At 38.8% G+C, this 17,165-nt stretch overlaps 1 protein-coding gene across 1 annotated transcript in view; it reads right to left on the reverse strand.

Moving 5' to 3' along the window:
• CR1 (complement C3b/C4b receptor 1 (Knops blood group)) overlaps nt 1–17,165 on the reverse strand; it is a 158,635-nt gene that overhangs the window by 64,106 nt on the left and 77,364 nt on the right. Inside the window, exons 50-53 of the mRNA XM_054712264.1 lie at nt 13,851–14,078; nt 11,460–11,639; nt 10,762–10,861; nt 7,861–7,946 (exon numbers count right to left, since the gene is read on the reverse strand). Of these exons, the coding sequence (XP_054568239.1) occupies nt 7,861–7,946; nt 10,762–10,861; nt 11,460–11,639; nt 13,851–14,078 (594 nt within the window). The remainder of the gene's footprint in view (nt 1–7,860; nt 7,947–10,761; nt 10,862–11,459; nt 11,640–13,850; nt 14,079–17,165) is intronic.

A 17,165-nucleotide genomic window follows, 5' to 3' on the forward strand; every position in this document is an offset into this window, starting at 1 on the left:
GCCCCGGGCTATAAATGAATCATGACTGTGGGATGCGTGCAACAATAGAGTGATGCAGACAAAAAAGGTTCAGGGAGGTCCCCAAGGAAAGATGAATGGGTTGAGAACTGTGAAGAGAGCAAGGCTGGCTTGATTCCCATTGCTAAGGGCTTTTGGAGAAGAATTAGGAGCTCCTCTTGCACTCCTTAGCGCTACCACATTCGATGCCATAACAATCACACCACATTGGATGCCAGTACGGATGAATGAATGAACAGTGCATGACTGGGGAGCACCTACATTCCTTGTACCTGCTCTAGCACTTACCAGATGTATGAGTACATGTGGCCAGAGGAGGGTCCCATGTGCTATCTGCCTGGCACTGGCTCCGGGGACTGCCTTCCAGAGCATATCCATCTTTACACTCCAAGGTTACATTATCTCCATATCGAAATTCTTGGCTCATGCCCAACTCCTTCCAGATTCCATTTGTAAACTTCGGGAGGCTACATTTTACCTCTGAAATTAGAAAAATCAGGAGGAAATTGATATTTTATTGATAACTTTAGTTGTAACTACCATAAGGAAAAGACCTATGACCCCCAAACCTATTTTCTCCTCAGCAAAGATGGGTCATGTTTTCAATCAAGAAAAACTGATATCCCCTCCCTAAACATCTTATGATTTAAGATTCTCAAACTTTATTTTCCTAGGAATATGGAATGTACTGTAATCCACTTTTAATTGTGAACAACTCTGAAACTGAAAAGTTGTGGAAAGATGAGGAGTTAGAATAAGCATAGTCTAGCCTAGATGCACCTGGGTCATACCAAGGAAATAGGAAGATCACATTAACATTTTCTAGGAATACAACAAATACTGCTTTTTGCCTCTTGATTAAATGCCTGTGTCTGGCTCTTTTCTATACTTAGAACAAAGACATTAGTAAATCCTGATTCTGAATTTAAAATATCAATTTTCAACTTAATTTATCTCATTTAGCTCAATCTTACTTTGCTGTCTTTCTCTGCCCAGCAACAATTTCTTCAATTTAAGCAAAGCTGTTTTTCAGGAGTAAAAGTCTAATTTCCTTTGTAAAACCCAACCAGGTAAAAAGCTAATTCTCACAGTTCGGTCTGTGGTCTTGCTACACCAGAATATTCTAGTGGGTTTGTTAAAAATAGACCTCTGGACCCCAACTCAAAATGTCAGAATCAAAGTTCTTGGGGATGGAGATTAAGAAACTGTCTTTTTAATAAGATTCCTGGTGAATTTTGTTATGGCTAAAAATAGAGAATGAATAAGACATGTTTGAAGAGATCAGTTATTAAGACAAAAATTAATTTTATGTAAATGAAAAGACAGCCATTGCTAGGAGAATGGGATACAATTATTTTATTTAAAGGACAACTATCCCAGAGTCCTAATCTGAATAGTTAATCCTGGAACGATTCCCTGAATCTTCATACTTCTAATGTAACTACTAGAGGCCCAGTGCACAAAATTGTGCATGAGTAGTTTGCCACTGCTTGCTGCTGCTCACCACCCCGCCCACCGCAGCTTTCGGGCTTGGAGCGGGAGGGACTGAGAGGTGATCAATGCACCTCATGGAGACTGGTTGAGGGGTCGTTCCAGTCATTACGCTTATGGTCCCTGGCCTTTTAATATATAGGAAAGCAGAGAGGAGCCCTGGCAGGTGTGGCTCAGTTGGTTGGGCATCATCCCATGCACTGACAGGGCACATGCCGGGGCTTCAGGCTCAATCCACGGTAGGGAGCATGCAGGAGGCAGTTGATTGCTTGGTATTTGGCTCTCACAAGATGATTCTCTCTCTCTTCCTCTCACTCCCTCTTTGTCTAAAAATCCATTAAAAAAATTTTTTTTTAAAGGAGGGGTGTGCTTTTGGTTTCTACAGAGCCATAGGGACTCTGTAAGTACCATCCATTCTGGCAAATAACCAAAACAGGGTCACTTGCCATTATTGTGTTGGGCCACTTCTTCTCTGTCTCTAAAATTGAGGGGCAGGAGGCCAAGGAAGATTTCTGAGACTTTTAGGTCAGGGAGGGCCATAAAGTCCTGTAACCACAGCAGCCGTAAGACTAACTAATCCTTAACATCACATAGTATTTGAAAAATGAAAGAATAGAAGAGAAACAAGCAAAGCAAAAAGCCCTTAACACATAATTTTGAAAAGTAAAAAGCCACATTTGAAAGGAGACAGTATAAAAGGCAGAGTTAGAAAGCAGGGGGTGAGCTGGGGTCCAATCCTAGCACCATCACTCCTGCGCTGAGGATCATAGGCTAGTAACTGGATCTCTCCACACCTCAATTTCCTCCTCAGTAAGAGAGCAAGAATAATCATCCCACCTCATGAGAGTCTCCGGGAGACTAACACACATCCCTTTTGTAAAGATCTCAGTAGCATGCCTATTCATAGAATATGGTTTTTAATTCCACATTTTGTAGCTTTTTAGAATACTGCCAAGAAAGGTTTTAAAGTCATATTTCATTTTGCAAACATAGACAGAAAAACAAAATCATTCCTGGAACTTGGTGCAGGTAAGAGGCAATAAACTCTTTACCTTTGGACTTGGAAGTTATAGTGAGACTCCGCACCCAGCAATTCCAGAACTAACTGCTCCGACCTCACTTCTACCGTCCTCACAACAAGGTGCTTCTACTCTCTTATTGACCTTTTAAGGGTGTGTGTGAGGACCATCTGTGATCCTTTAAAGCTGAATAGTTTATTAGTAAAAGGCCTGGAAAGCATTTTACATTAGTGATTGATGTCTGTTTTATTACTGAAAATTCCCTCTGTTCTTCCTACTTAATTGGGAGAGGTAAGGATATTTGTGCAGCCTCTCTTCCTACTGTTTGTTCTGCTTTTCTTCTCCTCTATGGATCCTCTCAGAAAAGATCTCCATCTTATTAGCCTCATGCAGAAATTTCCCATAAAAACCCAGTAAGAATAGAAGTTACCTTTGCAATAATGATAAACTTGGCTCCACTTTCCCTCATGTGTACAGAAAAGGAAGGCTTTCCCCACCAACAGGTACCCTGGGTCACAGGTGTAGTTGACTATCGTCCCAGGAAGATAAGGAGATGCATGTCCTCCAGTGTGTCGCCCATTGTGTATCTTGGGCGGAGGTGGGCATGCTAAGATCAAAAGAAGACTTTCAGTTAAACAGAGAAGTATGAACACGCCAACACATCTAATAATATTTCTGACTCTTAGCGCCACATGAAGACTTAGGCAGGCAGGTCTCAAGGCACTAAATGTTTGCGGGTCAGTGGGAAGACTAATTCTCTAAACACAGACCTCTCAGCCTTTAAACAGGATCATGTATGTCCTTTACCTGCAGACAGCACCAGACAGAAACACCACTGGCATCTACAATAACCCAGTCAACGCCATCTGTCCTCTCTGGAGGACGGAGCTTGTGTGGACAATCACAGCCACAAAGGAGCTTCTGGTTGCCAGGGACTGGCACTTAAAGTTAAAAATACATGGCAAAGGATTGAGCTACAGAGGCCAAGGGCACAACCACCCACTTCACTTCTCCAGGGCATCCTCAGTTCCTTTTGCTGAAGGCGAGAAGAAGGGTCAACAAAATGCAGTCATGGACTGAGCAGAACTCTTAGAAGTAACAAGAGGAGCACAAATGGCTACATCGGGACTTGCCCAATTACTTCTAGATCATTACCAATTTTGAAATAAATTACGCCATCGACATGTACTTTGCTCTGCACAGCATCTATAGAGTATGGAAACAACTAGTAATAGAGATGGCACAACCAAATATTTCCACTGGTTTTAAAATATTCTCTATAAAATTTGGGCCTCCCTGATTCTCTCCACTCTCTACTGCCTCTGCTCCTCACCATCCTCCATTCCTCACCCCAGTGGGCAGGGTCATCAGAATACCACCAGTTGGGGCACAGTGCAGCACTTCTAGAACCATCTGTTATTCTCCTGGCAGGTACTTCTGTGTCTGATATTCATAACAAAGTGATATTCAGAGGAACATAAACTGTCACGATAGAAATATGGAGGTTCTTGCCCAGACACACTGATCCATATGGGAGGTGGGGAAATATGTACTGACCAGGAGAACCAGAAAGTTCACAGCGAGGGGCAGGGCCGCTCCAGAGCCCGTTCCCTTGACTGTCACTTGTGCAGCGGATGGTGCTCTCCCCAATGAGACTGAAGGTCATCCCTCTGTTTGGGTGGGAGTTACATGTATAAGATATTTCTGTTCCATAGGGAATGACTCTCAGAGAAGTTCCTGTGTGGTTTCCATTGAGGATAGCTGGAGGATTTGTACAAAAGATTTCTAGAAACAAGACAAGAACGTTAGGTTCCAGTAGAGTTTCAATCAAAATGATTATATAATATTAATACCCTGGGAACTGTATTATAAACACAATTCATTTTGAAAAAACATTTTTTAATTGATTCAGAGAGGAAGGGAGAATCATGGATTGGCTGCCTCTTCCACCCCTCCACTCGCCCCTTACTGGGGATTGAGCCCAAAACCCGGGCATGTGCCCTGGCCAGGAATCCAACTGTGACCTCCTGGTTCATAGGTCGATGCTCAACCACTGAGCCACACCAGCCAGGTCTAAACACATTTCTTTCTATGATAATATAACTAAGGTGGATGCAATTTATATATGTAGAACATTTTTAGAGAAGAAACTGAGCAAGGTGAGACATAGCTTGCAGTTTATTGCAAACGTCCAAAAGACCCTCCGGACAGCTAAGATTTTAATCAATTTGAAAGGTAATTAATTTGTGTGTTATTTTTTCAGCAACTATTTGATGTCCTACCTTATGTCAAACATAGTAAGAGTCCTAGGCTGACAATGCAATACAAGATAAACAAGGTTTTGGCTCTCAAATGTCTGAAGTTCCAGGGAAATCCCTGTGAAATTTATGAAATGTAGACTATCATTTGCAGCTGATGTAAATGTTTCTTGTTGACTGAGATCATTATCATCAGTGCCTACATCAAATACACCGTAATGCCATCAGATTACATTGATTCCTACAGTCAGACTAAAAGGCACCAGGTAGCCTTTTCTTTCTTCTTCTTTCGCTTTTTTTCTTTCTTCCAAGACATCAGCTGTCATTTCTTCCTGCTGTTAGTGTACCTATTTCTAGCAATTCCCTCCCTAAAACTAATTTGATGCTTCTAAACTGATATGAATTGGGGAAGAGATACCCAAGCTTATCAGAATTGTATGTATACTAGTAATCAAATGAAGTCTTTAGTACATCAAAGAATAATTGATTTGTTTGTGTTCGTGTTTATCCAAAGTTTAATTATAAATTTATTTTCAGTTTTATGTGTGTTGGGAAGGTTGAGTTTGATGAGTATCTGAGTTTTATACATATGGAATGCTCTCATAAAGTTCCACCATAATCACATAAGATGAACAAAAAGATTTCTCACAGGTGGTTTATCAAAATCCAAATTAAAATGAATATTGTTCAATCATCAAAAAATGGTATTTTAAAATGTCTTTCTTTGCTTTAGTAAACAGAGTAGACTAAATCAGTAATGTCTTGGTGTATAAAACACTTTTATCTATCAGTTTCTGAATCTTCAGCATGTTTTATTTAAGCAAGTAGTTTGAAAATTTAGGGCACCTCACCTCATCATTTCAAATATTGACTCACCTCCCTGTACCATACAAATTTATCATATAACACTGTTTTTTAAAATTTATAACACATCAATTTTAACATATTTTATGCATTCAATTTTATATGTTTATTTATTTTCTTGTTCGTGGGCAGCCTCCCTAAGTAGAAAATGAACTCCATGCCCGGCTGGTGTGGTTCAGTGGTTCAGCATGGACCCATGAAGTAGGAGGTCAGGTTTCGATTCCACGTTAGGGTACATGCTTGGGTTGTGGGCTCGATCCCCAGTAGGGGGCATGCAGGAGGCAGCCGATCAAAGATTCTCCTTCATCATTGATGTTTCTATCTCTCTCTCTCTCCCTCTCCCTTCCTCTCTGAAATCAATAAAAAAGTGAACTCCATGAGAACAGGGATATGTGTTCCCTATTCATTACTCTCCCCACATGGAAAGTCTTGATATGTGGGAAGCCCCTCCTCAGGACTAAATAACAGGATGAATAGTTTAGATCAGTGAGGGGATAAATGGACATATACACTGAGTGGCCAGATTATTATGATCTCTGAATGCATAATAATCTGGCCACTCAGTGTATATATATATTAGAGGCCTGGTGCATGAATTCGTGCATGGGTGGGATCTGGCCAGCTGGCCAAGGGGAGGGGACAAGGGTGGTTGGCTGGCCTGCCTGCTGGTCGAACTCCTGGTCGAGGGGACAATTTGCATATTAGCCTTTTATTATATAGGATATACACTGAGTGGCCAGATTATTATGTGTTCAGAGATCATAATAATCTGGCCACTCAGTGTATATAACCAATATTGATGCAGTTAACTGTTTATTGACCTAAAAATGCCATAGAAGTGGATACATTTTTCATCAGAGATAACCCCCTACAAAAGGTGTTAGGCCTAAAAAAATTTTTATAGTAAACTGATAATACGTTGCTAATTTATACTTTTTCAGAGAATTTCAAATTATGGGCAGGTTAAGGATGCACCTTGTATAATTTCTCATTCATTTCTTTGGATCTTTAAAAGCTAATGTTAGTTTGTGTGTGTGTGTGTGTGTGAATACTTGTGAATACAATGAATACATTCATTGTAGGAATTTTACAAAATATGGACAAACAAAACTAAGAAAATAATAATGGTCCAAAAATAAATATTCTTAATTTAATGCATATCATTTCAGATATGTATGTATGCATATGCATGTGTGGGCATACATACATATCTGAATATATATTTTATAGAACATCATATTTGGTAGCTGGATAATATTCAGGCATGCCGGTAAATAGATATAGTGTTTATTTCCACTTGGATGAGACATCTCAGCCTCTAATTTCATCTTACATATTTCTTAAAATTTTATAATCATTTTTAATAAGACTTGTTTCTTCTATTAGCTATTTTCAAACCATGCTGAACATCTAGATTTTTAACATTTCCCATGATTATAAATGTAATTGCATTAAATGTCTTTAAACCAAAATCATAGGAAAATTCCATGATTATGTTCTAGAAAATGGAATTGCTAGGTCAAAAGGTATTGCATTACGGCTTTTGTATTTATTCCTCATTAGCCTTCCAGAAATTTGTGCTCACTTTTACTGACATCAATTCTGCATGTGATACTGATTCCTTAACAGTCTTAACACTCTATCCATTTGTATTCAGCCTTCCATGTTCATTCAAGTTTTGGAGGTTCACTTTACAACATCCCATTGAATACACAGAGTCAGCTAATCAGGAACTAGGGTTTGAGCATGGAGGAATTCGAAGGAGGAAGAAAGGGCCAGAGGCTTGGGGGAATTGTTAAGATATACAATATTTTCTTTAGTTGTTCAAAGCAAGAACAATAAGGAATAGAGTAATGTATCTCTTTCCTGGGATTGTCGTGTGCTATTAAAAGCTGGCAGAGGCGGGTTTAATTTTCTCTAATGTATTTTAAATTTACTCACAGGAGAATGGTCTTTTCTCGGGAAAGAGTTTACTATAAAAGTAGGAGAGGAGGGCAGTTTGACCTGAGGTCAAGCCCACAGTTTCAGATAAATGACCTCCTAAAATTAAAAACAAAAAGCAAAACAGGAGAACCATGTAGCAATTGACTCCAATTTTCAAATATCTCAGAGACTAGTCTGTGCACGAAGGATTAGATTTCTTCTTTGTCACTACAGGGTCAAATCGGGGTCAATTGGAGGGAATTATGGGGGAAAATATTTCCACTCACTTTCACAAACAGGTGCCTCCTTATCCCAAGTGACACTATTGCCTGAGAGGTTACAAGCAGCAGATGGGGAGCCAATGAGTCGATACCTAGAAACAAGATGAAAAATGATTATACCCTACCCATGTTTCCCACTAAATCACCATGAGAAAATAATGCCAAGAGGATTTTACAAATTACAGGGCAAACTAACACATGGGAGACCGCAAAGAAGAAACCCCATTTCCACCTGCAAACCAGCTGTTTATTGCTAAGAACAAGCTTAAATTCCCACCTCTTTAATCCATCATTCCTAGTCCCTCAGAATTCAATGCAATAACTGTGTTATTCATAATGGAACATTTTTGAACTTATCTTTAGGGAAACTGAGGTGTGTTTTTTTAAATCCATGTGTACTGTCAAGGCAATTAGGAACTCCTCAAAGGCAGAAAATGTCTTAATGGAAATAATGTGCAGTCTCTGGCCCTCGTCAAAAGACGTTTAAGCTTGGGGTGCTCAAAAAATATTTGTTGACTGAAGGAACGAATGATGGCTTTACCCTGAAGATTCAGTGAAAAGCCAGAAGAAATAGTTAATCATTTTCATACTTTAATGGTGGAAACTAGGGGTATTTGTCCACTGTGCCATAAAACCATTCAAAATAGGTCACACATTTTGGAATAGTGCATCTTCTTTTTATTATGTCCCTATACTGTTACTGCAAGAAATGTCACAAAGGATACTTGCTAAGCTAGTCTAGGGTTCCAAAATACAGCAGGACTAACCTAGATTAAGTGAAAGGTAAGGTGTCTAATGCAATGTCATGTAACAGTGGGATAGTTTCTGGACCAGCTAAGAACTTTGCCTCTTGATTACTTAAGATACATGATCAGGACAGTTAACCATCTGTAGCAGAAACTATAGGTATTTTCAGTATCCACTTTTCTCTTCCTTATTAGTAACAGAATCCTGTGTTTTTAACTGGCCAATGCCCACTTCTAATTGTCACTTTAAAGATTAAGTTAATTCATTTAAAGCACTTGGTAGACTGCTTGGGACAACTGCACTCAATAATCATTCATTATTGCTTTTTTATAGGTAATCTGCAATGGCTCTTTAAATTTTCTCTTTGATCAAGATCCAAAACTATGAATTTTAATTAATTTTTGCTTATGAATTTCTAGTGTTATTGTACTGTACTCACATAGAAGATATCAAAAACACATCTAGTATGGGAATTATCCTTTTTTCAAAAAATATATCCAATTGGTGTATGGTGTGGGTACTTGGTCATGTAAGACTACACTTCTTCAACTTGGCTGAGTACAGATATTTTATAGCACAATATTTTCCTTCAAAATACTAATTTCCACTATTTAGTGTGTGGAAAAAACATTTGATGGCAATGTACATTTTTTCCCCTGTTTATTTTAGCTCTGGAGAGTTGCAAATTGTTTTAATATCTGAATGTCATAAATTTTCTCCAAAGAGGGTAAGGGCCTCTTTTCATTAATTCTGCATTTTTTCAGTAAGCCTTAGGATTCCAACAATCTAACCTCTTCCTTTCTGACCTGGGAAAGTATCTTCCATTCTGTGCTAATTGATACTTCACCAATTTTTGCTTTTTAAATTTTTTTCTCATGTTTCAATGTGTGTGAAAATGTGTGTGTGTGTGTGTGTGTGTGTGTGTGAGTGTAATTTCCAGTGTTGTCTGTCATTTATTCTGGAGAATTTAATTCAGCTTTCTCATGATCTATTTGGTTTCTTTTTCTTAGAATTCAATCTTTGATTATTGTTGCTTTTTTTAGACTACTGTGTGTTTACTCATATATAAACTTTACTGATATCAGATTATTAAATCCTCATACTGTTTCAGAGATTCTATGTTACAAATAGATATGAAGGATTTCTAGCATCCTGTTTTAGAGTTCATTCCCTTATTTATTGGAGTACACTGATTTGTAGAGGAATATTGTCTCTGATTTCTGCAAGAAATGTCTCTTTTATTTTCAATTGCTCTATCTTCCTTCCCTTGTATTCATGGTGTTTTGTTTCCCTCATGAATGAAAGAGCTCTAGGCTTATTCACAATGGGAGATAGAAAGAACTGGTGAAGAGATTGTATGGAAATGTGTTAAAATCTCCAGGCTTCAGACAAAGTGAGCAGGGGTGAATGTTATCCTAGTTTAAAATTGCTGGATCATAGGTACAATGCATAGATTCTAAATGAGTAGGACAGGATGGGACCGATCACCAAGAGCAGTTTATGCAGAAAGATGTGATATATTTAGATAACTTGTTTCCTCTAAATTTATTGTGGAACTAAAAATTAATATACTTTATTTAATTGCTCACTCTAAGTTGAGGCAATGGCTTCTAGTTCAGTTACTGAAGCTAGAAAAGAAATTTCAATGTCTTGTTTTGGTGAAATAACAGGAGAGAGTAACAAGAGCAAAAATTCCATTAGTGTCCCTACACTGTGTGCATTTGAATGCTTATGTTTCCCAGAACTGATATTATATATGATTTACCCTCCCACCCCCTTTTTTAGGGTCCTCCAACTCAGCTACAGTACTCACCGACCTCAGTTAAGGATGACTGCATGGTTCAACTAGAATTTATCCTTCTACTGACCTGGCAGGCTGGTCCTTTTTATCCAGTGGCTATCTCACCAGGTTTCACATGGACTACCTTCGGCAAGGGCATGGTGCCCACCCTGGTTTATAATGCGGATAGAGATTCATCTCCCTTTTTAGATCCCTTTGGTCACGTGCCCACGTTCAAGCTACTATCTCTGTTTAGAACTCCTATTGCTTACTTCTCGAAGTACAGGGGGAAGTCGTCTAGTCTCCCTCTCTAAGACTGGGACAGAGATGGACATTGCGGTTCTGGAACTCATATTCCAAAGAGAGTGCTCCCAACTCACCCTTCATTACACGAATAATTAACTGTTGATCCAAAGTGAGTATCTGTGTTTATTTGCACCATGCCATTGAAAGGTTTTGGTGGAGATCCACATGATTTTCCTATGAGAAAGCAGCAGAATTTGGGAGTAGGTGTAGAGTCAGATTTACATTTGACTTAAGATTCAGACTGGAGTGTAGCACGCTTAGCCTATATATCTGTGATTTTCCCACGGAACTGCCTCTTTGAGAATACTCAGCATACGACCTTAGAATCAAGAAGCAACAGAGCACCTCTTTTAAAGGACTACCTTGCATCTCTCAATAAAAGCCATCCATGGCTAAAGAATGGTTTTCTCATCCCACCCGCCTAAACCAAAGGCTCCATAATTTGGGACTTCCCTTCATCTTAGTTAGCTACACTGCGACCCATATAATTTTCTTTGGTGTTCCTTTTTCACTCATTCATACCATCAAAGGTAACCTCCAGTGAATGGAAAGTTTCCCTACAATTCCTTTAGTGTGAGTCTTTACCATGAAATGAATATCTGGTCAAGCTGCAGAAAGCCAGACAATAAAAAGGGGTGACTTACAAGTCCACCCTCCATTTAAATATCTTGGGCCAACTTAGATATCTCACCTTCAAAATCAAAACAAATTAAATCAGATCCCATAGATGCTTTGACATACAGAATGTAGTTCCCGGGACAGGGTTACTCACGTCTACAGACATCTTCCACATTTGACCAAACCAAATTTTCTAAGCAGGTGATAGAGAACATATTCTCAAAATACCCAGGGGAGCATTTGTAGCTCAAAGATGTCCCAATTGGAAACTCAGACTCATCAGTTAGGGTTGTAGGCTTGGCAAATAGAAATCGTTCTGGAGCTTTACAGTAACCTGGAGACCAAAGCCACAGGAGTATCAAGTGAGCAATGAGACTTCCACTCAACTGTTCTTTCTCTCCAATTAAGTTGATATATGAGCACATAAACAGAGACTTATCATAATGGCAAATATTTTTTTCTTTTTGAAGTTACCTTAGGATGGTGCTTTCCAACAACATCTACTCATCAAAAAATGTTGCCGCTTAAAGACTATTTACCTTTCTGAGCTTTCTCCTCTTATTTCACCAAAGCAAGACATTTAGCTAATGGTTTCACATGTCAGACCTCCTAACAGAATGCCTAGAGTTAACCTAGAGTTAACCATTCATATCCTCATTTATTAGTGTTAATGTACCTTTGTATATCAAGACATATTTTACCATCTCTTTTCATTTATTGCTCCCTGCCTCTTTCCCAGGATGCTCATCATAAGCTGCTCCTCTGGCACTAAAGAGCAGTCACTACTTGTAGTGGGTTGAATGATGTTTCCCTCAAAGAACTCATTTGAAATAGGGGTATTTTCAGATATAATTAAGGTAATGATAGTGAAATGAGATTATCCCATGTTACCAGGGTGGTCCTAAATACAATGACTGGTGGTGTACTGATAAAAGAAAAGAAAGGGAGATTGGAGACACAGAGACAGAGCGGAATAGGCCATGTGAAGACAGAGGCAGGGGTCAGAGTGATGAGCCCACAAACCAGGAGCCATGAGAAGGTGGAAGAAGCAAAGGAGGATTCTCCTCTAGAGCCATAGGAAGGATTGGGGCGCTGCCAACACCTTGATTTCAGACTTCTAGCCCCAATATCTATGAAAGAATAACTTTTTATTATTTTAAGCCACCTAGTTTGTGGTAATTTGTTATGACAGCCCTAGGAATCCAATAGACTGTTCTTCTCATTCTGATGCTAAACCAGGCATTTAAGGACAAGGACAAATAGATTAAGCCATTAAGCAGCATCCTCTCAGAAGTTATGTCTTCTTTATGAGAGGGTCTATTGTGTGCTGCACATTTGAAATAGAATTTGAACTCAACTGTCTCTTCCCAGGAGGAGACTGCTTCTGTTTGCCAGTTCAATGGGCCTGGCTGGGATCTAGGCATCTGCATTTAAAGAAATATCATTAGATTCAGATATAGAACACCCAGTTGGAGGGCGAGAGAGATCAAAGAAAGGCTAAATGCTTTTCATCACGCGTGGCCTTTTCTCATTGGATTGCTCTTCTCTCAGGGCTTCCCTGCAGGGGAAGTGGTATTTCAAGGCTGGCGCTGCATGGAGTCTACTCCAGGTTTCATTCTTAGGAAGGCCTCGAGTACCAGGCCATCTTCTCCCGTCCTTAGAAAGAAATAGTGTCTTCCTTTTTGTACTGTTTTCCTTAAGCTGCTCTTTCCTTGCTTCTTCTCACTCTTAGAACGAACAGAAGAGTTCAAGGACAGATTAAGATGGGCCCTTAGGCGAGCTGACAAGTGGGTGAACTTTGAGTTGAGGTCTTTAAGATACAAAGGTATAGTGCAGTGGTCGGCAAACTGCGGCTCGCGAGCCACATGCGGCTCTTTGGCCCCTTGAGTGTGGCTCTTCCACAAAATACCACGTGCAGGCACGCACGTACAGTGCGATTGAAACTTCGTGGCCCATGCGCAGAAGTCAGTGTTCGGCTCTCAAAAGAAATTTCAGTCGTTGTACTGTTGATATTTGGCTCTGTTGACTAATGAGTTTGCCGACCACTGGGTATAGTGAGTTTATTTTGTGACTTAACCTATTCAGCATAAGTCTTAGCTAAATAATATCTAAAGCCTTAGCTAAATAATATCTATATTGCCAGTTTTATCCTTTGCATGCCCGTGACCTTATAGAGGGTGCTTTACCAGTTATCCTGATATTGGTTAGTGTGCATAGGCAATTTTTTCCTGTCCTCTCCAATGAATATATTTTTCTTCCAGATTTACACAGGAAGTGCTTACTGTCTTCTCTCCACCCTTTCCCTTTCTCCTCTTCCCCTACTCTCCTCACCACTTAACCAGCAAAATGAGTTATTAGCATCTTCCCTACTCAGTCATAGCTTGGCACTGCTGGAACCATCTGTTTCAGCGATGGCATGTAATTTGACACTTCCACTTATGACAGTTAAACTCACAAGCAAACACTGTAATCTTACTATAGAAATAGAAAAGTTCTGGTACAGATATTCTGAACACACTTAGGGTATATGCAGGTGGGTACTGACCAAGAGGAATAGAAAGTTCACAGCGAGGGGCAGGGCCGCTCCAGATGCCTTTCCCTTGACTGTCATTTGTGCAGCGGATGGTGCTCTCCCCAATGAGCTTGAAGGTCATCCCTCTGTCTGGGTGGGAGTCACATGTATAAGATATTTCTGTTCCATAGGGAATGTCTCTGAGAGAAGTTCCTAAGTGGTTTCCATTAGGGATAGCAGGGGGATCTGGACAAAAGATTTCTAGAAAGAAGACAAGAGCCATAAATTATATTAAAATGTTTACATTTTAATCTGACTTGATTCTATAGGTATGATGCGATGATTGCATTGCTAATTAAAAAACAATTAAGCTCTTAGGAAGCATATGGACTGTAAAATAAATATATTATCAAGAGGACTAATTATCAAATCCTCTGCCGAGATGCAGCTAAATGACAAGATACCTAAATCAACTTGTATGCATTCATATAAGCATAACCAATGGATGCAAGACACTGGCGGGGGTGGGGGGGCGGGGAAGTGAGGTCCTGTGCCAGGGGTGGGGAGGGTCGGGGGTAAGGGAGGCCGGGGGGAGGTCAATGGGGAAAAAAAGGAGTCATATGTACTACTATTTATACTTTAAACAGTAAAATAAAAATTTTAAAAATGACACCTAAATCAATGCTTATTACAGAAGTCCAAAAGGGGTTTTAGCATCCTGAACTCTTCAGAGAGTTAAGACTTCTGGATAATTGAGAGCTTATTCATTTAAAGTAAAAAATAAAAAAAAAAAATTATACATATATATATATATATATATATATATATATATATATATATATATATATATCTTAACCACCTTAACAAGAAAATCACCAATTTAATAAAAAAAATCATCCATTAATTTAACAAGCAAGTTTTTGAGCACTTACTATATATCAAGTACCATTTTAAGCACAAAACAGACAAGCTCTTTTAACATCAAGGATTTTCATCCTAGTGAAATCTTTCCAAATATATTATACATTTACTACTTCTCTATCAGTGATTTAATCTTTCTTGATGACTTGAGGCTGTTATTCTAAAAAACAAAATGAACGGTGACAGTAATGTCACAATGAAATGAAACATCCTCCATACTCCAGTGCATGCTCCAAAAGGCTCAGAAATGATAGGACTTTTGAGATACCTACTAGTTTGTACAGATTTTATTTCTTTTGAGTATAACTATCCGGAGAAGCTCCTTTCCCCTCTGATTTGATCTGTATTTGGAAAGAGGATACTGCAACTTGATAGGATCATGGATAAACTAATCCCACCTGGCCAGTGTGGTTCGGGGGTTGAGCATTGACCTATGAGCCAGGAGGTCACAGTTCGCTTTCCGGTAAGAGCGCATGCCAGGCTTGTGGGCTCCATCCCCAGTAGGGGGTGTGCAGGAGGCAGCCTATCAATGATTCTCTTTCATCATGATGTTTCTCTCTCTCCCTCCCTCTCTCTAAAATCAATAAAAACATATTTAAAAAACATACACTAATCTCAGAGTGGAATAGCTTAATCAACATTTACACTTTAGTAAGCAATTTTAAGTATATCTTTGGGTTGACGAGAGTATTTTTTTCTTTATTTTTTTTTTCATGCTTCTTAACTATACTTTCAGAAAGTTAAGATTTTCTAATAGGTAACTTCCAAATATGAAAGACCTAATTATCAAGATTCATTATATAAATCAGTACAAGAGGTCCAAATAATTTTAAAGCAGAGTACTCACATGAAAAATTCTATTATAAACTTGTATTTTTCAATAGTTATGATCAGAAGATGAAGCAATATTCTGTTTGATTTAGTGAAAAAATAAATGGACAGACTGAATATATTGGTAGTGTTTCTGTATTTAACACACTATATTTCTATATTTAACAAACTATATTTCTGTCATCTTAAAAACAAACAAAAATAACTTTAATTCCACTTCCCTCTGCAGTTCCATTTCTCTACTCCTTTACACTAGAGCTCCTTTAAGATGTTGCCTATGACCTTTCTTTCCTCCCCTTCGTTCTTCCTTGAATTCATTCCAATCAAGCATATGCTCCCACAACTCTACTAAAACTGCTTTTGTCAAGGTCACCCATTACCTCCAGGTCACTAAACCCACTGATAATTTTCTGTCCTCATCTTATTTGACCTCTCTGTAGAATTTGAAAGAGTTGCTTGGTCTCATCTTCTTAAAATAATTTCTCCACTGGGCTTCCAAAGATACCCTCATCCTCCTGGTTCTTATCTTAACGCACCAGCTACTTCCTCATCTCTTCTACTGACTCCTCATATTGCTGAGTTCTCAATGTTGGATTTCTGAGGCATGGCCCATGCATCTGCTCTATGGACACATTCACTCACTAGATGACCTCATTTATTCTCTATTTTAATCTCTATGTGTAAACCACCAGCACATTCTGTCATTTCTACCTTCCGAATGCATCCAGAATTTGAGCACTTCTTATCACCTCTCCCACTGCTATCCTGGGCTAACATTTCTGATTAGATTTTTACAGTCGCTTCCTAGTTTGTACTCTCACATTTTCTTAGCTATACCTCACTCTTTGACCCCTCAGCTGTTCACTCTACACCAGCTACACAAGCTTCCAAGAAAATTTTAGAACAGGCTTTTTAAAGGAAATTCCAAGAAAATATCTGCCTTAGGCCTTTCTTTGCACTTCCTGTTCCATCTGAATGGAAGGTTCTTCCTCTATGTAATTCACATTGGCATCATCTAATTGCTGCCAATGCTTAAATGTTACTTCCTCATTAAGGACTTCCTTAATTACCTTATTTAAAATAGAAACTTTATTCTTTTTCTGGCATTCCTTATTCCCATTCCCATAACTATTCTATTCATTACCTTGTTGTTTTTCCCTTTAGCGACATTTAGTATTATTTGAACTTACTTATCCATGTGTTTCCTTGTCTACTTGTGATTTTTTAAAATCTTTCTTCCTATCCAAGAATATAGGCAACATGGGGGCAGGGACCTAGTGTATCTTGTTTACAGGCATACTCCTGGTGTCTAGAAGACTGTTTAGCCATAGTAAGTGCTAAAAAAATAATATATGGATGAATAGGTGATTTAGAAAAGGATAGAAAAGCTGAAGTGTGACTATCACTTTTGCCAGGAAAAAAGGGAAAATTTGACAAAACTTCAGGCCACAAATTTCTCTCCATCTACAAAGCATTTCTCCCCATTTATAGCACATAATATGCTACTAAATATTTTTGGATGGTACCCAAAACACGTGATGCTCAGGTTTATTTTCCCCCAAAAGCATTCTTTTTAACTAATCCACAAAGAAATAT

The sequence above is a fragment of the Eptesicus fuscus genome, chromosome 22, assembly GCF_027574615.1.
Source record: "Eptesicus fuscus isolate TK198812 chromosome 22, DD_ASM_mEF_20220401, whole genome shotgun sequence".
Lineage (NCBI taxonomy): Eukaryota > Metazoa > Chordata > Mammalia > Chiroptera > Vespertilionidae > Eptesicus > Eptesicus fuscus.